Source organism: Cucurbita pepo, chromosome 1 (assembly GCF_057944985.1).
Source record: "Cucurbita pepo subsp. pepo isolate OVF chromosome 1, ASM5794498v1, whole genome shotgun sequence".
NCBI classification, from domain to species: Eukaryota; Viridiplantae; Streptophyta; class Magnoliopsida; order Cucurbitales; family Cucurbitaceae; genus Cucurbita; species Cucurbita pepo.
In genome coordinates this window covers 20,925,025-20,944,699 of record NC_141798.1, presented here as the reverse complement: position 1 = coordinate 20,944,699, position 19,675 = coordinate 20,925,025, and the positions used below count along the sequence as shown (strand labels likewise).

The 19,675-nt window shown below is 38.3% G+C and overlaps 4 protein-coding genes across 6 annotated transcripts; 3 read left to right on the top strand and 1 right to left on the bottom strand.

The window, feature by feature from the left end:
- Positions 1 to 242: 242 nt before the first annotated feature.
- DIS2 (Arp2/3 complex, 34 kD subunit p34-Arc) lies at positions 243 to 9,831 on the top strand. 2 transcript variants are annotated; one of them, XM_087121756.1, is made up of 9 exons: positions 245 to 506; positions 640 to 706; positions 792 to 999; positions 1,683 to 1,852; positions 2,319 to 2,396; positions 2,641 to 2,773; positions 2,857 to 2,948; positions 9,255 to 9,311; positions 9,487 to 9,831. In XM_087121756.1, exons 1-9 carry the CDS (start codon positions 445 to 447, stop codon positions 9,580 to 9,582), a joined length of 963 nt encoding a protein of 320 aa, XP_086977882.1. In that variant the 5' UTR covers positions 245 to 444; the 3' UTR covers positions 9,583 to 9,831. The 2 variants fall into 2 exon arrangements, with proteins under 2 accessions (XP_086977884.1, XP_086977882.1); XM_087121758.1 differs by lacking the exon at positions 9,255 to 9,311 and having other exon boundaries at positions 243 to 506.
- Positions 9,832 to 11,326: 1,495 nt separating this feature from the next.
- Positions 11,327 to 14,470, top strand: LOC111803738 (protein NUCLEAR FUSION DEFECTIVE 4). Its single transcript, XM_087121736.1, has 3 exons — positions 11,327 to 12,059; positions 12,587 to 13,521; positions 13,591 to 14,470. The coding sequence occupies exons 1-3, from the start codon at positions 11,724 to 11,726 to the stop codon at positions 14,108 to 14,110; spliced, it is 1,791 nt and encodes a 596-aa protein (XP_086977862.1). The 5' UTR covers positions 11,327 to 11,723; the 3' UTR covers positions 14,111 to 14,470.
- A 119-nt stretch (positions 14,471 to 14,589) lies between these two features.
- On the bottom strand, positions 14,590 to 16,101 carry LOC111805218 (peroxidase 55-like). Of its 2 annotated transcripts, XM_087121748.1 has the most exons (4): positions 15,797 to 16,101; positions 15,342 to 15,533; positions 14,797 to 15,269; positions 14,590 to 14,766 (listed from the first exon to the last, which is right to left on the bottom strand). In XM_087121748.1, the coding sequence occupies exons 1-4, from the start codon at positions 16,019 to 16,021 to the stop codon at positions 14,706 to 14,708; spliced, it is 951 nt and encodes a 316-aa protein (XP_086977874.1). In that variant the 5' UTR covers positions 16,022 to 16,101; the 3' UTR covers positions 14,590 to 14,705. The 2 variants fall into 2 exon arrangements, with proteins under 2 accessions (XP_086977874.1, XP_086977868.1); XM_087121742.1 differs by having other exon boundaries at positions 14,590 to 15,269.
- An 881-nt stretch (positions 16,102 to 16,982) lies between these two features.
- LOC111786579 (nucleic acid binding / zinc ion binding protein) lies at positions 16,983 to 19,081 on the top strand. Its single transcript, XM_023666814.2, has 4 exons — positions 16,983 to 17,242; positions 17,469 to 17,533; positions 17,784 to 17,982; positions 18,418 to 19,081. The coding sequence occupies exons 1-4, from the start codon at positions 17,126 to 17,128 to the stop codon at positions 18,784 to 18,786; spliced, it is 750 nt and encodes a 249-aa protein (XP_023522582.2). The 5' UTR covers positions 16,983 to 17,125; the 3' UTR covers positions 18,787 to 19,081.
- The last annotated feature ends 594 nt before the right edge of the window (positions 19,082 to 19,675 follow it).

The following is a 19,675-nucleotide window of genomic DNA, read 5'->3' as shown; positions in this document are numbered from 1 at the left end:
AAAGAAATTTATTATTATTATTATTCTTATTTATTTATTTAATTCAAAGAGGTTCTTATTTATAAAACATTCATAATCTTAACTCTTTTTTATGACAAAGAAAGGGTTTGAAAAGATGGCTTAGTTTAATTTGGCCCTTAAATATTAGGTTATTTACTAAAGAACCATATATGATAATGCGCATTATATTAACGAAAGAAATAACGCCAAAAAAAAAAAAAAAAAAAAAAAAAAAAAAAAAAAAAGAAAAAAAGAAAAAAAGAGGAGAAATCGCCAAGAAGTGCTGTGCTGGTCGCATTTGGGCATAGCTTGGCGTTGTAGACTGGAGAGGAGAAACGTTCAGCCACACGACATTGTGAGATTCCATTCCGGTCCTCGATTTCGCAATTCTAGATCTATCTGTCCGACTCAGTTGCAGGGAGAGTCACCGATAAGCTGTAATCGATGATACTATTGCAGTCGCACTCCAGATTTCTGCTCCAGACTTTGTTAAATCGGGTGCAGAAGTATGTTTTTGTTCCTTTTTATCTGTTTCCGATCCAGACTTCGTCACTTTTCCATGTCCAGCCATGAACTCGGATACTTAATTATGTAATTTAGTTGTCCAAAATGCCTGATATTTTTTCTTGTTTATTTCAGTCTTGAGAAAGCCGTGGAAGTGGATTACAATTGGGTGGAATTTGATGATGTGCGCTACCATGTCCAGGTGATTTTTATTATTTTGTTTTCATAATTTTGAAGCAGATTGAATTTTGTTTTAATGTCTATGATTGATCTGTATTGTTTTGTAGGTCTCAATGAAGAACCCCCATCTCTTCCTGCTATCTGTGTCATTGCCCATCCCTTCTGCAGATACTGTTTTTTGTGGTGGCCTCCCATCTGGAGCCATAGAAGCAATTAAAGCTGCATATGGCGTGCTTGTACAGATTCTTGACCCTCCAAGAGATGGTTTTAATCTCACATTAAAGTTGAATCTTTCGAAACTTCCTCACGATGAAGGTTTATCGCGTTTTATTTTTAAGGTCATTATAAATTGTTGTGGACATTGCAGAAAAATGGGCTATTCATTTAGTTTTTTGAGTATTTCTTCTTGTTATCTGTATCATTCTTTACGTCTCCTAGCACATGGCTTTCACTACTGCCTTGCAGAGAATATACTTGTTTGGGAAGTTAATATTTCGGAATTTCCCCTGAGCTCCATTGAGAAAAATCGTAGGTTGGAATATGTTAAAGAGTATTAGCAGGGAAATATTGGAGGTGTTATTAGGATTTTAGTTGTAGGATCGTGCTAATTACCTAGGGTTAAATAGTATAAATAGAGGGGGTTAGAGAAAGGATTAGAAAATTTTGGAGAGGCCAAGCCTCTCGAAGTGCTTGGGTAGGAGTGTGTATACCTTTCAAAGTGCTTGGAGTTGGAGTATTGTAATTCTTCCTTTATTATTTCAATATGATTTTTGTCCATTTACGATAAGATCGAGTAACTGTCAGTACTATTTGTTAAAACTCATTTATGAACAATTTTGCAACCTAAGTAAGCTTAAATGTTTGTCGGTTTATGGAGCTAAACGGATGTAGGAGAGCATTAACTTTTGTGGAGTTTTCTACTTTTTATTTGTCTGTTAGTTATCAGGTTTTTGTGCTTGAGCTTTATAATTGATGCTTTTTTTACTAATTTCTTGCAGATAATAGGCACACTACTTTGGTAAAAGTTGCATCGATTAGGGAAGTGGTACTTGGTGCTCCATTAAGAGTAATTCTTAAACAACTCGGGTCGAGGATTATTGGTTCTGATGTCAATAGGCTTGTTGCACTTGTACATCGTCCAAAAGAGTCATTTTTTCTTGTACCTCAGGTAGTAGGATCTTTTTGCTCCTGCTTTGACTATTTAGGACAATATTTACTGCTGTTTTTAAAGCTTGAGGTGTAATAATCCTTGGGAGCTAAAACGTAAGATACAAAAAATAAGAGCAGGCTCTAGTGAGGCAAGGAGCAGAACCTAAAATAATGATACAAATTTAATTTATGAAAAGTTTAGTCTAATGAAGTATGAGACAAGGAAAAGTAATTGAAACAAGGCTTTATTTAAGACATTGTTGTTTTTGTGCATTCTTCTTATTTCCAATGTTGTCTTTATTTCTTACTTGCATTTGCTAGCAGTTAATCGGTAATTCGTTGTGCTGGATTGGTTTATACTGATGTAACATGAAACATTTGATACCTTGTAATCGTCCCTGCTCAGTTTATTTCATCATTTACTCGTATTGTGACTTAAATAGATTACTTCTTATTTGACAAGATTAAAATTTTGGTAATAACAGGCTGAAAAGGTAATTGTGGTGTATCCGATGAGATTTAAGGATTCTATAGACATTGCTCTTGCAACTTCTTTTCTCCAGGTAAGGTCATAATTTATTCGCCCATCAAGTGAATAGAATTTTGCAAATGACAACTTTAACTTTCTTTATGAAAAATTATGGTGCCATATATTTGTGTATAATCCTGACCAGGACTTCTTTAGTTCCTTAACAGGATATTCTAATGTTGTATTTCTAAAGATAGCACTCCTGAAGTTATGCTTCTGTCTGTTTAGGACATGTTTTCATTGACCAAGTTGTGAAATTCCACGTTATGTCTGTTCAGGAGTTTGTAGAAGCAAGACGAAGTTCTGGACTCAATAGTGCCCCTCCTTGTTCATGGTCTCCATCTCCTCCTCAAGAGTTGAAGGGAGCTCCTAATGATGCATTATCAGCCAATGCGGGATTTGTTACTTTTGGTAATGTCCGAAAGTGGTGCTAGTTTTACAAGTTTTCTTTTTTTATTCCAATTTCTAAACTGCAATGTCTTTATTGAATGCAGTAATTTTCCCTCGGCATGTAGAGGGGAAAAAGATCGACCGTGTAATTTGGAGCTTGTCAACATTTCATGCATATGTCAGTTATCATGTTAAGGTTTGTTTATTTACATTATACTAACCTAATCAATTTCTTTCATGACGTGGATTCTTTAAAAAGTTCACTTTGTTACTTGAAAATGCATGACTGAATGAAACATGATTACGATATGATACAATATCTGTCCTAGGCTTTCATGTAATGGTTATTTCTGCTAACAAATCCCAGAAATAATTTCGACTCTTTGGATAGTATAGTGAAAATAAAATGCTCTCTCCTGTCTCCTCTTTTCTACTACCTCTCAACCTTTCTTTCCTAGCCTCCATCCTATCTGTGTCTTATTGGATTTTGCTTTAGGGTTGAGCATCTTCTGACTTCATCTTCCTTGAAGTTATTTATTTCCTCTTTCTAGAAATATGGATTTAGAAAGTGTCGTGTCAACAATGTGTATTTTTGCTTTGGTTCGAAAGTGATAACTTTTTCATACAAGGCATTGACAAACAAGCTGGTAATTCCCCTTTCACTATCTCATTTGCATTGGTTTGGAAGTTCATTAGTGAATCTGCTTCAATATCTAGTGCATTTGCACTATTTCTAGCAAGATGGAGATGAGAATTGTACAACTCAGTTATTGAAGCAAAGGTCTTCTCTAGGATGGAGTATAGAATGTGTTGTATGACCATCTTCAAGAAGAAGGAAACCGCTTAAAATTCCTGCAGGAATTTCTAAACCAGGTTGGCTCATCTTCTGGGAAATGATAAAGGACTTTCTTAGGAAGTATGTGGAAAACTTGTACTGGTATAAGGATTTGGTTAAGCTCCCCTCTGTCATGGGAGATACCAATCACAAAAGCTATGTGGAGGCTGTGAAAGCAAACTTGAAGCTCATGGATTTTCCAGTGAAGAGTTCTAAATCCAACTTCTTTGAAGAATTCTGTAGCTTTAAATTCTGTTCAATCATATTGGGCAAGGAAGGATTGAGAAATGGTGAATATGGATTTTCGTGATGTAATGGTTTTAACAAGATTGTCTGCTCATGATAATTGGAAGGAAATAAAGAAGGCACTGAAGGATCATTTTGAGGCCAACTATTGTAGAAGCTAAAGGGAGGTAGTTCCCAAGCAAAGCCCCCAACTTCAAGGAGTAATGGAAAATTGTCAGAGAAATTACGTTTTGATACCCTTGAATTATTGATCGACATATCCCATTCCATTGATACAAGGAATCTATCAATCAACAAATGCAAAGAATCGTGATCCAACCTTGACGTTGTGAATTTACTGTTGGACAAAGGTATTTCCATAAGGCCTAGGTCTTCAATTAATTTATTAAACTTTCTTTTCCCTTTAGATTGCCTGGCTCCTATAGGAGATACCTAAAAGACTATTAGTCGCAAAAACTTTCTCGGTACATCAAGAGTAGGCATGAAGTCCCAAGATTAAATCTCACTCTCCATATCCAGTATTTGAAATTCTGACCCAGATCGATTCTCAATCTCTCTATCCATAGATGCCTTATCAAAGTTTGTCTTTAATCCCAAATCACGGTTATTCAAATGACCATAAATGGTTTTTTATAAGTCATGTTGTTGGTGACAACAGAAAACTGAAGTGAGATTGAGAGGAGGAGTGATTTGAGTGATGGGGAGGGAGGTCCTTTTATAGGGGGATTCCCGGAGTTGGTTGAGATTTGTGTGGATGAAATTGAATTCACCTCCTCCTTCTCTTCGGCAGTAACTCATTCAAACTCTATTATTAGCTTCAACACCCTCCCTTAAACTGAATTCTGCGGAAATCAGTTTAGGACTTCACTTCGTCATCTTGATATACATCTTGGATTCTGCACATCCCCATCTTTCTTCTAAGCTTCTCGAACAATGGTTGTTTCAAGGGCTTTGTGAATAGGTCTGCGATTTGTTCATCACTTCGGCAAAAGTTGAGTTCAATAATGCCTTCTTTACACAAATCACGCAAGAAATGAAATCGAACATCGATGTGCTTGCTCCTTCCATGCAACACAGGATTTTTAGACAACTTAATAGTTGACATATTATCACAATATATAACCGTCGTACCTGGTTGCTTCTGATTAAGAATTTCAAGCATTTTTCTTAACCAAATTGCTTGGCATGAGCATGCTGCTGCTGCCACAAATTCTGCTTCTGTAGTTGAGAGTGTTACAATAGGTTGCTTCTTTGAAGACCAGCAAATAGCTCCTGAACTCATCATGAAAATACTTCCTGAAGTACTTTTACGATCGTCTATATCACCTGCATAGTCGCTATCTGTATAGCCAACCATCTTCGGATCATCTCCTTTCTTGTAGAATACCCCCAAATCAAAGGTTCCCCTCACATAACGAGGTATCCTTCTTGCTGCATTGAGATGTTTTTCCGTTGGATGCTCCATGTAACGACTTATCATACTAACCGCATACATGATGTCTGGTCTTGTTGAAGTTAGGTACATCAAACTTCCCACAATTTGTTTGAAGTACCGATTATCAACCTCTCGCCCGTCAATATCCTTGTGCAACTTTAAACTCAATTCTGATGGAGTTCCAAATGTGCGCTCATCCAATTTAAACCTTTCAAGTAATTCTTGAGCATACTTCTTCTGACAGATAAAGTTACCTGCGGGAGTTTGAGTAACTTCTACTCCAAGAAAATATCTCATCAAGCCAAGATCTGTCATTTCAAATTCCTTCATCATGCTCTTCTTAAAAAATTCAAACATTTCTTCATTATTGCCAGTAAATATTAAATCATCAACGTATAAGCAAATAATGATAATGTTACCTCCCTTTTCAGTTTTCACATACAACGTATGTTCATACGGGCATTTAGTGAATCCCATCTTCTCAAAATGAGAATCAATGCGACTGTACCATGCGCTCGGAGCTTGCTTCAAACCGTACAAAGCTTTCTTCAACTTGTATACTTGTTCCTCTTTGCCTTTTTTAACAAAACCTTCTGGTTGCTCCACATATACCTCTTCTTGAAGCTCTCCATGTAAGAAGGCCGATTTCACATCAAGTTGATAAATAGGCCAAGATTTCTGTGCTGCAATAGAAATTATGAGCCTGATAGTGTCTTGACGTGCCACTGGTGCAAATGCCTCCTTATAATCAATTCCATACTTTTGCTTGTATCCTTTTGCAACAAGTCGCGCTTTGTACTTATCCACCTCACCGTTTTCATTCAACTTGGTTTTGAAAACCCATTTTACTCCGATTGTTTTCTGTCCTCTAGGAAGATCGGTGAGCTCCCAAGTCTTGTTCTTCTCTATGGATTTGATTTCACTGTCCATAGCTTCCTTCCATTTCTTCTCCTTTACCGCTTCTTCATAGACAATTGGATCACTATCCATAAAGAATGCAAAATAACCGCTATCACTTGATTCATAGTCCATCTCATAATCAATCATCCAATTTGGTCTCTTTCTTGTTCTTGGATTTCTTTGATTATGATCATGATCTTCTTCTACTGGTTCTTCTTGTTGAGCTTGTGATGAGCTCTCTCCATGCTCAAAGTGAGGCTGAATTGGGGCTTCAGTTTGTTCTTCTTCAAGATCTACAGGAATCTGCTGATTCACAGTGATCTTTTCTTCCCATGTCCAAGTCTTCCTTTCGTCAAAGACTACATCACGACTTATCACCACCTTCTTTGTCAAAGGATCATAGAGCTTGTACGCCTTAGAGGTCTCGCTTACCGCCTTAGAGGTCTCGCTTACTCCAAGGAACACACACTTCAAACTCTTGTCCTCAAGTTTCTTTCTCTTCTCATCAGGAACGTGTGCATATGCTATGCACCCAAAGATTCTAAAGTGGTCTACTGCAGGTTTTCTTCCGCTCCATGCTTCTTGTGGAGTCATATCTCTAACAGAAAAGGTAGGACTCCGGTTGAGAATGTGAACGGACCACACGACAGCTTCAGGCCAGAATTCCTTCGGGACTTCTCCTTTATTTAGTAAACTTCGAACCATGTTGAGAATGGTCCTGTTTTTCCTTTCGGCCACACCATTTTGTTGTGGTGTATATGCTGTTGTTAACTGCCTCCGTATGCCCTTCTCTTCACAAAATTTAGTAAACTCGTTCGAGCAGAACTCTCCACCTCTGTCAGTTCTTAAAGCCTTGATTCTTCTTCCAGTTTCCGTCTTCATAGTAGCACAAAATTTTTTGAAGCAATCAAAGGCTTCTGATTTGGCGTGCAAGAAATAAGTCCATGTTTTTCGACTAAAATCATCGATGAGGGTCATGAAATATTTCTTGTTACCATTTGATGCTGGAGAGATGGGACCACATATGTCTGAATGAATCAATTCCAAAATTGCTTGAGCTCTTCGTGATTTTCCGGATGGAAAAGAGTTTCTTTCATGTTTTGCTACCACACAACTCTCGCAAATTTCCGTTGGTGGAGTAATATCTGGCAACCCAGTTACCATCTTCTTTGAGGACAGCGTCTTTAATCCTTTAAAGTGTAGATGACCATACCTAAAATGCCAAAGCCAGGTGGTATCTTCCTTCTTCACCATCAAACTTTTGGCAACGATATTTAACGTCAACGGATATAGACGATTGGTGGTCATCTTCATCTTAGCAATCGATCCTCTTTTGGAGTCATAAATCTCACATTCATCATTTTGGAATGTGATCACATACCCCTTTTCTTGTAACTGACCGATACTAAGTAAGTTGGCCTTTAGATCAGGAATGTAGAATACATTAGAAATAGACTCTACAAAGCCATTTCTAGTCTTGATATCTACGGTTCCTTTCCCCGTCACTTGGAGAGTTGAATTGTTGCCGAGAGAAACCGTAGTATGAAAATTTTCATCCAGAGTTGAGAAGAATTCCTTACAACCTGTCATATGATTGCTGCATCCAGAGTCTACGACCCATACACCTTGATCTGCAACCTTCATAGCATGGAATGACATTAATAATGTTTCTTCTTCTCTTCTCTCCACAAAATTGGATTGATCTCTTTTCTCCTTTTGGAGCCTGGTATAACATTCATTTTTGTAATGTCCAAGGCGTCCACATCTGTAGCATTCCACCTTAGACTTGTCAAAGTGTCTCTTGCCTTTGTTTTCATAATCATTTCTGACTAGGTCTGCTGACCTGCCAACATCTCCACTTCTTTCTCGACTGCCTCTCCCACGACCTCTGCCTCTTCTTTGCCCTCTACCTCTAGGGCTTGAAGCTTCACCTGGTGTGGATATTTTTAAGGCTGTCATCTCCTCTATTGCACTTGTACGATTGAGCCTCTGCTCATGTACTAACAGGGAGCTTTGGAGTTCATCTATTTGCATCTCTTCGACATTGTTTGCTTCTTCGATAGAACATACAATGTAATCGAACTTTGGAGTTAGTGATCGCAAAATCTTTTCTACGACCGCAACCTCCGTGATTGAACCACCATGCATCCTCATTTTACTTGCAAGACTTATAACCTTGCCAATATAATCATTCACCGTTTCTCCCTTTTGCATTTGGAGAATTTCAAAGTCTCTTCTGACGGCTTGTAATTGAGCACGTTTTACTCTCGTTGAGCCTTGATACTTCCTCCTCATAGAATCCCAAATTTCCTTGGATGTCTTCTTCTGAAGCATTGTTTCCAAGATAGTCCTATCAATGGACTGAAATAAATAGTTCTTGACCTTTAGGTCCTTCAACTTCGATGCTGCCAACAGTTGCTGTTGACCAGCTGAGAGTACCTCGCCTTCATTTGGCTCTTCATAACCCGTCTCCACCATATCAAAGAACTCCTTTGATCTGAGAAAATTTTCCATCAACATCGCCCAATGATCATAGTGACCATCGAACCTCGGGATGGCGGGCTGAACGTAGCTCTCAACTTGTTTTTCTGCTGCCATTTTTTGCTGCTGCAAGATAGCTCTGATACCAGTTGTTGGTGACAACAGAAAACTGAAGTGAGATTGAGAGGAGGAGTTATTTGAGTGATGGGGAGGGAGGTCCTTTTATAGGGGGATTCCCGGAGTTGGTTGAGATTTGTGTGGATGAAATTGAATTCACCTCCTCCTTCTCTTCGGCAGTAACTCATTCAAACTCTATTATTAGCTTCAACAAGTCAAGCCTCCACTTTTTATATCTTTTCTCTATTCACACGTTCTTCCACCAAGAATGCATGGCTACGCACCAACACAAAGGAAGTTCGCCTCAAAAAGCTGATTGTAGGCTAGAATTATATCTGGGTTGGTAACTATGAAGTAGGAAAGCTAGGACCAGGATTCTCAATTATAGAAAACTTTAGGAAGTAACTGTTCTCCTTTTATCGTATTATGCGCATTGGAGAGTCTTCATTATTCGATTCTGAATAAATAATTTCATTATCTCTGGACAGTGTTCAGAAGGTTTTATGCACACACGGATGCGACGTCGCGTTGAATCTCTGATTCAGGTAGCATTCCATCTCTCATTTTGCAACTCTCGCCTTTTTTTAGTTCAATTGTGCGAGGGTGTTCACTTGAACATCCAACATTTTTTGGCAAAATATAATGCTTTGACTAGTTGAGTTATAGTAAAGTTGACTATTTGTTGCGTTCTTAATATTTGAGAAAACTGTTGTCGTGTAGGCACTTGATCGTGCCAAGCCAGATGTAATCGATACAAGTAAAAAAGCAAACAGCAGATCCTTCAAACGGCTGGATAGTGATGGGAATGCTGGGTGATGATGAATTGTGGAAATTTTGCAATACCAGTTGCTGGGTGAGAACCATTCAGTTTTCTCCATAATTGCTGGAAAGGTAATGTGGTTATTCTATTTTATTTCTTTCATTTATAGGGCCATCCTTGCTTCTTCTTTTTGGCTTCGACTGTGCTATATATAATTTATACATGTCAAATCGAAGTCGCAATATTTAATTTACCCTCCAATGATAACTTTATTACCTTTAATAAATTTACTTAGTTTAAGTTTATATTTGTGTTGATTAAAATGTTTAGGAGTGGAGGTTGAGATTATAATTGCTTCATATCATGCCTACTGATGGTAATAAGTTGGATCATAAAAGATTTGTTAGCATTTTGAGAATTTACTGGTATGGTAATAATATATAGCCAATGGCAACAATTCCTATTTCATGTAATTTTATTGCATTATTTTCAAATACTCCTTCCAAAGAACTTATCATTCTCCCGTTTTATTGTCTCTCCCTCCTATTTTGTATTTTCATTTTTATCCATTTTTTCAATTTTATAAGTTTACAAGTGACCATTTATAATTGTTTACTCATTGTTGCTAAACTTGGTGATTAAATTTTGCATCGGTCTCTCGATAGAAGAAAAATTCGGCATAGATCAATGTAGACCCTCAATTTGAAAATCGTCCCTGCTTCAATTCTCATACGTTGTGTTGGACTTTTTAAAAATTCTGAACTATATTTTCATGAAAATAGTCAATTATTTAGTCTAAATAAAATGACTCATTTATGAGATGGCAGGAGTTTAATTGATATAATCATAAGTTTCGACATCACATTTCAAACAGAAATGATAAGAGGGTTGAAATTGATATGCTTTTGGTTTAAATTCATACATTTAGAAGTTTAAGTTGAATAAATAGATAACTTATCTATCAACATGAGCATAGCTAACGTGTAATCCTCTATTAAAATGTCGTTTTGAATATCTGCTCTACATGTTGTCTTTTAAACAAAAAAAAAAAAAAAAAAAAAAAAAAAAAAACTCACAGAGAGTAAGAACATATGGCCCATGGAGTAACCTTTTTAAATGATATTATCTCAATACAATGCCTCCCAATAATTGCATTCAAATTTATGTCCTCGCCCTCTCTTAGTATTTTATTTTTTATTTTTAAATATCAAGTTGTGGGAATGAGAATATATAATTTTTATTTTTTAATCAATAGACAAGACAACGATCAATTATTTTTTTATTCAGCTCAAGTCGACTATAAAAGTTTATTATTTATTTTTTAATTTATTGGAGAGATGATAAATCAAAGATTTATTTATGATAACGTTGATAAATACGTATGATATGTGCTCCATTTAATATCACCATTGCAAAAAATGTGCGCTTCTCTTGCATTAAATAATTGCCTCTTTTATTAAAAAATATGTTATGATTTTCACGACCAAAATTTTGAACATTTTTATTTTAAAGATACAAAAAAAAACAAAACATGGTTTTGTTTGTGGTTGATCGAATAAAGAAAATTGATGAAATAAAGTGAATACCGACAACCTTCGGAAGTAGATGTGGATCAGCCTTTGTATGTGTCATCGTGGTTATCCACTCCCGAGGTTCAATTTGGCAATCAAAGGATAGAAAAGTTAAAATCTTTTTAATTTACTCAATTATTATAACCCTAAAATTTAATAAAAACTTTATGAACAGTCTTGATGATTGGATTTGAAAAGGCTGGAGGCTTTAAATTGGATCAGCATAATAAACAGCAAGTGTTTGAAAAGGTAAAAATTTCTGGCAGATTTTCAATTTTGCTCCGTTGTGTTGTTCTAATTTTGATGGAGGTAGCCATTGCCAGCTTCAAGTTTCTTGCGTATGGTGCTTGCATATCAGAACAGTTGTGTGAGCGCTATCATATTCATGGGGATGTTTGTATTTCTAATAAATAATCAAAATAACCCTTCTTTATTTTGCCACCCATTTCCATCGCTCGACCCCACGTTATCATTCCCCGTTTCTCACTGCCTGCGCTGTGTTTGTCCCACGCCTCTCTGCCAATTGACCTCCTCTTTTACACGTTCCTCTATTCCTTACCTCCATTCTCGCATCCAAGTTTCCCCCCGGGCGCTTAATCGGACAGAGCTGGGGTTGTGGGCATTCAATGGGTCGGGTGAATGAGAAGCTTGTGGCCTTTTTGAACAACCGATGGTTGGTTTTTGTAGCTGCAATATGGGTACAATCTTGCGCTGGAATTGGGTATCTTTTCGGAAGCATATCGCCGGTGATCAAGACGAATTTGAGTTATAATCAGAAGCAAATTGCGCGGCTCGGTGTCGCGAAGGATCTTGGCGATAGCGTTGGCATTTTGGCCGGAACCTTGTCGGAGATATTGCCGTTCTGGGGAACTTTATTAGTCGGTGCTCTCAATAACTTTATTGGGTATGGTTGGGTTTGGCTCATCGTCACTGGTCGAGCTCCTGTTTTGCCTCTCTGGGCTGTGAGTTTCAAATCTTTCCCTCTTTTTTTTTTTTTTTTGTCTTTTAATTCCTCTGTTTGAGTTTCTATTCGGATTCCATTTCCATTTCTTTGTGGGTTTGGATCTTCGTCTCTCGATAGTTCGAAACGGATATCCATTATCAGATCCTCATTGAGAACGGTTTCAAAATTTGCAAAGTGGTCAACGAGTTGATTACTCTCACAAGCGCATCTGGGTGTGGGGGGGATGATTTTTTCTTTAGATGGGTTGTCGAAAAATTCTGCGGGATGCAGCTTATCTGTTTGATAAAATGTTTCACTGAGATTACAGAAGCAATTTTGTTGAATATTCAATGATGGAAACACTGATTGCTATGAAAATACGTTACAAATAGATTTGCTGAATCTATATGTTGATTGAGGCTATTAAAAAGTTGTTTTGAAAGGTCCTGAATCAATCTTAGCTTGTGCGTTGGCTACTGAGCCACTCTAATCTGTTGAAGTTTAAGAACAATTTCTGGTTGGTTAAGTATGGATATCATTGTGCAGATGTGCGTTCTTGTGTTTGTGGGAACGAATGGGGAGACATACTTCAACACAGTTTCTCTGGTTTCTTGCGTACAAAACTTCCCGAAGAGTAGGGGTCCGGTGGTCGGGATCTTGAAAGGCTTTGCTGGTTTAAGTGGTGCAATTTTGACTCAAATATATGCAATCATGCATTTCCCTGATTCAGCCAATCTTATATTCATGATAGCAGTAGGTCCTGCACTTGTGGCTATTGGTATGATGTTCTTTATCCGACCCGTTGCTGGTCATCGACAAGTGAGGCCGTCCGATGGCATGAGCTTTAGTAGTGTTTATGGTGTCTGCCTCCTTTTGGCTGCATATCTAATGGGAGTCATGCTTGTTGAGGATCTTGTTGATTTGAGCCCCACTGTGATAGCCATTTTCACTGCTGTTATGTTTGTTATCCTTCTTACTCCCTTTTTGATTCCTGTGATATTGACTTTTAGCTCGGAAACAACGGCATATCCCGAGCAAGAGGCTCTCCTACAACAGTCACCTAAACATGAACCTGCTAGATCTGAACCAGATGGTCATGAAGTGATATTTAGTGAGGTCGAAGATGAGAAGTCGGAGGGAGAGGACTTACTTCCTGCGTCGGAGCGACAAAAACGCATTGCTCAGTTGCAAGCAAGACTGTTGCAAGCAGCTGCAGAAGGAGCAGTACGAGTCAAGAGGAGAAAGGGTCCTCGTAGAGGGGAGGACTTTACGTTGGGTCAAGCTTTGATCAAAGCAGACTTTTGGCTTATATTCTTCTCCCTTCTCCTTGGCTCTGGAACAGGGTTGACCGTGATCGATAACCTCGGACAGATGAGCCAGTCTTTAGGCTATGATAATACGCATATTTTTGTATCCCTGATCAGCATATGGAACTTTCTTGGCCGGGTTGGTGGCGGTTACTTCTCTGAGATCGTTGTGAGGTACGAAAATGATTTCAGTTGTCATGAAACTTTATACTTCTCTTAAAACTTTATGCTTTTGTTGAACAGAGATTATGCTTATCCAAGGCCCATTGCTATGGCAACTGCACAATTCCTTATGATATTTGGGCATATCTTCATCGGTATGGGATGGCCCGGGGCAATGTACATTGGCACACTCATCACGGGGCTCGGATACGGGGCTCACTGGGCAATTGTGCCTGCTACTGCCTCGGAATTGTTTGGGTTGAAAAAGTTTGGTGCTTTATACAACTTCCTGACTCTCTCAACTCCGATGGGATCTCTGATATTTTCGGGCCTAATCGCGAGCAGTATATATGATAGTGAAGCAGAGAAGCAAGCACATAATGGTCTCTCCCAGCTGCAGAGCTCCTCATCAGTTTGGTTCAGCAGACTTCATGTCGATGCACCGCTCAAGTGCGACGGTGCTATATGTTTCTTTCTAACTTGTATGATAATGGCTGGATTCTGTGCTATTGCAGGCATGTTAAGTTTGATTTTGGTGCACCGGACAAAAGGTGTGTACTACAACCTCTATGGAAAATCCCGAGCTTCGACGCTCTCCTAGACTGGTTTCATTCGTCGTGTTATTCTTTTTCATGTTTGTTATTTTGAGATCGAGTGAATTATTTGCTCGGATGGCATCGCAAGAACGACACGAGAACCCGAGAACCCGAAATGGATATTTGCTTCACTGTTACACTTAAGAATTCTTCACCCTTTGATGTAAAAGCTTTTTCCTGTGTGTTGCAGACTGCAGTCGGGTGGAAGAGAAGCAGTCATCTTCATGTGCCGCATTCCTCCCTTCCTCCCTTAAAAAAAAAATATATATATATATATAATTGTTGTGGAACATTTTATATTGAGGATTCACCATTATTGGTCGGTGAATTTTTAAAAAATGCTATTTATTTATTTATTTTGGTAATTTTTGTCGTCTTGTCTGTTTAGATAAAATATTATGTGGTAGTTTTTTTATTTATTATTATTTGTTGAAATGATTCGAAAGATAAATTCTTGTTTAATTAATATTATGAATGAACATAATTTTGGAGCAAATAATGTTGTTGTTGTTGTTGTTAATTAATGTCGTGTTGTTAATTAATGTGGTCTTTATTCAATTGTATGGAAGCCATTGTTAAAGCTCCATCAATCTCTCCCAATCAATTAAAGGCGCTGCAATCTCTCCTTATCTCTCCCGCCCTCCCCGTCTTAACCCCAACCCTCCCCAGCTTCCTCATCGCCGCCACGAACGCCGCATTGAACTCCCCTCCATTGTTCGCAAATTCCATCACCGTCGACTTCGACGCCGAGCTCGTGAACAGAATCTCGTCCGATTTGAATAGTCCTTTCCCGTCTATCAGATTCTGGTAATACACGTTGTCGAACGTGTTAGGAGTGGTCGGATCTAGCTGGACCACGACGTTTGGGTCAACATTTCGAGGACAGGCTTGCTTTAGCTGTTCGGCGTAGGCTCGGTTAAGCGAGGAATCAACGCCGGAGGAGGAGAAGAGGCGGTCGGCGAAGCGGTTGCAGTGGGAGGCGCCGATGGTGTGGGCGCCGGAGAGAGCAATCATGTCGGTTTGAGAGAGGCCGTTTTTGGCGAAGATTGAAGTCAGGGCGTTTAGGTCGAAATTTGGAGATGGTAAATTGCCGTCGACACGTGAGGCTTTGGAAATGAGGCCGTCACGCCGTCCTAACTCGACGTTGAAATTTGGGCCTCCGGCCTGTAAGTCATGAATCAATTGTGAGGTTTAATTGGTTTCAGAAGAGGAAGAACAAGGGCGGCGGTGACTTACGAGGACAACGACGTCTCGGGCGGCAAGAGCCAATATATCCGCGCATGACACTTTGCCCGGACATGCGGCTTCAACAGCCTGCTTAGCCTTGACGACGGTGTCGAAACCATCTCCGGCGAGGGAGAGGTTATCTTGAGCATCCTTCTCGGCGTCTCCGCTCGGCGATGCAATCATCACTGAAGCATCGCATCCCTGCCACAAAGGACAAAGAATAAGGTAAACAAGATTAGCTGCTTTAGGCGTTTAAACCGGAAAATAATTTTTTTTATTAAAAAATAAGTCAATAATTTTGTCACAAAAAATGAATTATATAAATTTAATATTATATTACTAATTTAGTCTCTAAACTTTATGATGTAATAATTTAATTTTATCATTTTAACGGTCTAAACGGTAAGTATCACATCTAAATCAAATTTAAAAATATAATTTATAAGTAAATACGGAGAATATACCTCAACAAAACAGTCGTGGAAGAAGAGACGGAGAGTAGCGGGAATGGTAATTAAAGTTTGAGAGAGCTTATTTTGAACAGCTTGCCTCACTATTTGTTCCACGTTCGGGCAGCTGGACCCGTAAAAATTTTGTACCAGCTGCCCCTCTCCTCTTCTAACAACGATCACCATTAGTAAAACCAGCCACACCATTATTTCTCCCTTCCAAAACCCCTTTAATTCCATTCTCTCTATTTTTTATGCTTTTTTTTTTTTTTTCTCTCTCGAACTCCCATTTTATTGGTGCGCCTTGTTTTCTTTTTATACCCACAATTTTATTGGCTTGTTTATTTATTTGTTGATGAAATATAGGTATGATCTGAGGAAGGTTAATGAAAGTCAAAATCAGTTCGATCATTATAGCCAGACGTGTCAATGGAGTTTTCGAGTCGTTTAGTTAATATAATAATATATGATATTCAACATAAGGATGATGAAGAAGTAATTATATAATAAGTGAGGTGCAAATGACAAAACCGCCCCTAAATGAAGCCAGGAGCTGAAAATGACGCATCAACAAATCTAGGACGACGTCGTTTGATTGTAACAAGCTCATCCATTCACATGTGCAGCCTAAATGACCTTGGCTTCAATGGAAAATGGTAGACGTGGGGTAACCGCAAGAGGAATAAACAATGTGTGATAGAATATTTGAACATCTGACCTCTTAATTGAATTTATGTTGTGTGAGTACCTACATCGATTGCAGATAGAACGAAACATTCTTTATAAGAATATGAAAATTTCTCCTTAATAGACGCGTTTTAATATTGTGAAGCTGACGATGATACATAACGGGGCAAAGCGGACAATATCTGCTAGTAGTATGCTTAGGCTGTTACATGTTGTATTGTAAACTCCAGTGTTCCAGCCTTACGTAGGTCATCTTGCTGTAGTAGAAGCTGAAGTCGAGGCTATCGGAGTTGGCTATGGTGCTACTGGAACACCATTGAACGACAACAAGTGGGGTTATTGGGTGAAAACTATGAGCCAAAAAAAATCTTGTCAAATTCACCCGTGATCACTCAATTAATACATTTGAGTTGATTTGATTTGAGATATTCATACAATTACCAATTTATAATAATAATAATAAATAAATAAATAAAATAATTACAGAATTTGAATCGGATATATTGCTGGATGGGTCTAACCCGGAGTGCGGCGGGTCGGATCCCGATCAGGAGATTTCGACGATTGAAATTTGAAGGTTGATTAGCGTCACACTTTGGCCTTCAGCGGTTCAATTTCAAACCAAATTGAAAGAATCTTCCTTCTTGCAACGGTACCATGGAAGTTGAAGCACAATCGGAGTTTCCGTACTGGAAGCCTTTCCAACGGAGGTTCGACCCTGATTCTCCCTTCTTCGCCTCTGGAAATGTCGAGCGCGAAATCTTAGCCAAACAGGTTTTTGTGGCTCTCTCCTGTATGCGTTTATTTGTTGCTGATTTTATACTGTATTCATGAAATCAACTCTTGTCATAGCATGATTATGAGTATGTTTGTTTGATTCATACTGTAGCTTGCTAGGTTTTGAGTTTTCTGTTTGTTGACTTGCGCGGTTTTCATTCTAATCCCTACTATTGACGCTCATGATATTCCGCTTCTTCTTGTTTTTCGTATAATTTTGAAGGTTGCCTTGGATTTAACCGAAGATGAAAAGCTCCAGCTTCATAATATGGTAGTTGATGTCGGCAGGTAAAGCTTTAGTTTGCTATCTGCGCATATATCATGACTTTAGATGTTAACAAGTCTCAAGAACTCTTTAGAAGTTCAAATTAATTGGATTGGTCACGAATTCCGAGAGGAAAATTCATAGCCAAGTTGGAACCAATGGTTTGTGTTGACTATTTCAGTATTTCGTTCTTTATTTTCAATGTATCATCAACAGTCCATTCTCGAGTTTCCAGTGTTTTATTATTGGAATTTGTCATTGTAATCTGTATAGGAAAATCTTTTGCCCAATAGTCGGTTGTGGTGCGCACTTGAAATCGCTGGATGACTTTGAAGATCACTACAATTCACGGCATACTGCCTCTTGTTCAGTTTGCCCAAGAGTATATCCAACATCACGACTGCTTAGTCTGCATGTGTCTGAGGCACACGACTCGTTCTTTCAAGCCAAAGTTGCTCGTGGCTATGACATGGTATATAACTCGAACTTGTTATCCTATATATTTCTGTTCTGCATCTGTACTGATCTGTAGATACAGGGAGTTACTTATGCTTCACATTGTCCTTTTTATCGAGTTGGGGCTTTGAGGTCTACGTTGAAGTTTCAATAGTTCATATATTGTTATTGCTCTGTATGTTTAGGACAACAGACTTGAGCATGAAGCTTTTGATCATTGTTAGTGGGGAGGGATCGGAGCTTTAGTTTTCTGGGGGACTGAGCTACTAGTATAATTGTAAACTTGATTTCTTTTCCAAATTCTTGGTCGAGAAGAACACTGAAACAGAATAAGAGTAGCATGTAGCAATAGAATGAAAGGATAAGTCATAAACCCCATCTCTTTTTTAGATTATATTATCATTTCACTTGAAATATGCTACTGATTGATGTAACTTGAAATAATTCACAGTATGAATGCCTGGTGGAAGGTTGTGGTTTGAAGTTCAAGAGCTACAAAAGCAGGCAGCAGCATCTAGTGGACAAGCATAAGTTTTCTGCTTCATTTGAATTCTTTAAGAAGGCTCCTCCTTCTAAGAAACAAAGACAGAAATTATATCGAAAACAAGTACTTCAACCAAGGGAAGAAACTTCCAAAATGGAAGTCGAGAATGAAACTATGGATGGCCTCATTTTGGGAGTATCTAAACTAAGTACTTCGGACTCAACTCCATCATCAGTCAGCTTTGGCCGAAGGCACACTCGAGGGTTAACGTTTGTTCCTCGAGCAGTTCAGCGTGAAAAGGTTTCAGACTCCTCAACAGCAGGATCAAACAAATAAAAGTTCTGCATCTAGACGAAGTAAGGGTATAGTACCTATCAGTTCTAGCTCATTTTGCTGTTTCTTCCTTAGTTCTTCTCAAGGGTATCTGGTGCTGCAACGTGGTTAGTTTTTTCTCATTTGATATAGATCCTTAACCTCATCAATGGGATGATTCGTAGTTATTTTGTAGTTGGGATGTAATTTGAGATAATATGTGAAATGATGGGAAGATCTTGCATCTCAAGATAGCAGAATTAGTTTTTATTTGACTTACAATTTACTATCTTAGTGAAAGAATCAGAATATATTGAAATGGATGAATGTTACAACGTTGATAGAAGAATTAGAGGATCAGTTGTTATTTGCCTATCCTAGTTATGAAGGAAATATTGTCGCTAGAAATGTTGAGTCTCGATTCTAATGAGATTAAAAGGAGATATTTCAATGCATTAATGTAAACCTAAGTTATTGCAAACAATATATTTGAATCAGCAGCGTTAAACATATTAACTCTTTGACCACTTTTGAATAATTGATGAGTTTGTTTAAGTTGACTAGGGAAACCATCAAAATCCATAGTTAGGATAAGTGAAAGTAGAGATTTAATTCGGGTGGGGTAAAGATTTTTATCCGCTAGATAAATGGGGTTAGAGACGGGATTATATTTTTCGTCCCCATCGTGTTAAAGAGAGAATTTCTAAATTTTATTCCAAGTTTTATTCACATGATTATCTCCGGAAACTCTTCATGGCCTGCTCCGATCTCCACAAAAATAAATGGAGGATTTCACAGAGATGAACAATGAAATAGGTGATGGAGATGAAGAATGAAATAAGTGGTGGAGATGAGGATTGAATAAGGCTTCCCATCCCCTCCCGTGGACATCTCTAAATGAAAGTATTCTTAT

Excerpts from the sequence above, each read along its gene's own strand:
- LOC111803738 (XM_087121736.1), top strand. The coding sequence starts at position 11,724 with ATGGGTCGGGTGAATGAGAAGCTTGTGGCCTTTTTGAACAACCGATGG. Across the intron at positions 12,060-12,586 it reads CTGTTTTGCCTCTCTGGGCT|ATGTGCGTTCTTGTGTTTGT; the intron begins GTGAGTTTCAAA and ends ATCATTGTGCAG. Across the intron at positions 13,522-13,590 it reads TTCTCTGAGATCGTTGTGAG|AGATTATGCTTATCCAAGGC; the intron begins GTACGAAAATGA and ends TTTGTTGAACAG.
- LOC111786579 (XM_023666814.2), top strand. The coding sequence starts at position 17,126 with ATGGAAGTTGAAGCACAATCGGAGTTTCCGTACTGGAAGCCTTTCCAA. Across the intron at positions 17,534-17,783 it reads ATGGTAGTTGATGTCGGCAG|GAAAATCTTTTGCCCAATAG; the intron begins GTAAAGCTTTAG and ends TAATCTGTATAG. Across the intron at positions 17,983-18,417 it reads TTGCTCGTGGCTATGACATG|TATGAATGCCTGGTGGAAGG; the intron begins GTATATAACTCG and ends AATAATTCACAG.
- LOC111805218 (XM_087121742.1), bottom strand. The coding sequence starts at position 16,021 with ATGGAATTAAAGGGGTTTTGGAAGGGAGAAATAATGGTGTGGCTGGTT. Across the intron at positions 15,534-15,796 it reads TCCACGACTGTTTTGTTGAG|GGATGCGATGCTTCAGTGAT; the intron begins GTATATTCTCCG and ends CCTTTGTGGCAG. Across the intron at positions 15,270-15,341 it reads CCCGAGACGTCGTTGTCCTC|GCCGGAGGCCCAAATTTCAA; the intron begins GTAAGTCACCGC and ends CATGACTTACAG.
- DIS2 (XM_087121756.1), top strand. The coding sequence starts at position 445 with ATGATACTATTGCAGTCGCACTCCAGATTTCTGCTCCAGACTTTGTTA. Across the intron at positions 2,397-2,640 it reads TTGCAACTTCTTTTCTCCAG|GAGTTTGTAGAAGCAAGACG; the intron begins GTAAGGTCATAA and ends ATGTCTGTTCAG. Across the intron at positions 9,312-9,486 it reads GCGTTGAATCTCTGATTCAG|GCACTTGATCGTGCCAAGCC; the intron begins GTAGCATTCCAT and ends GTTGTCGTGTAG.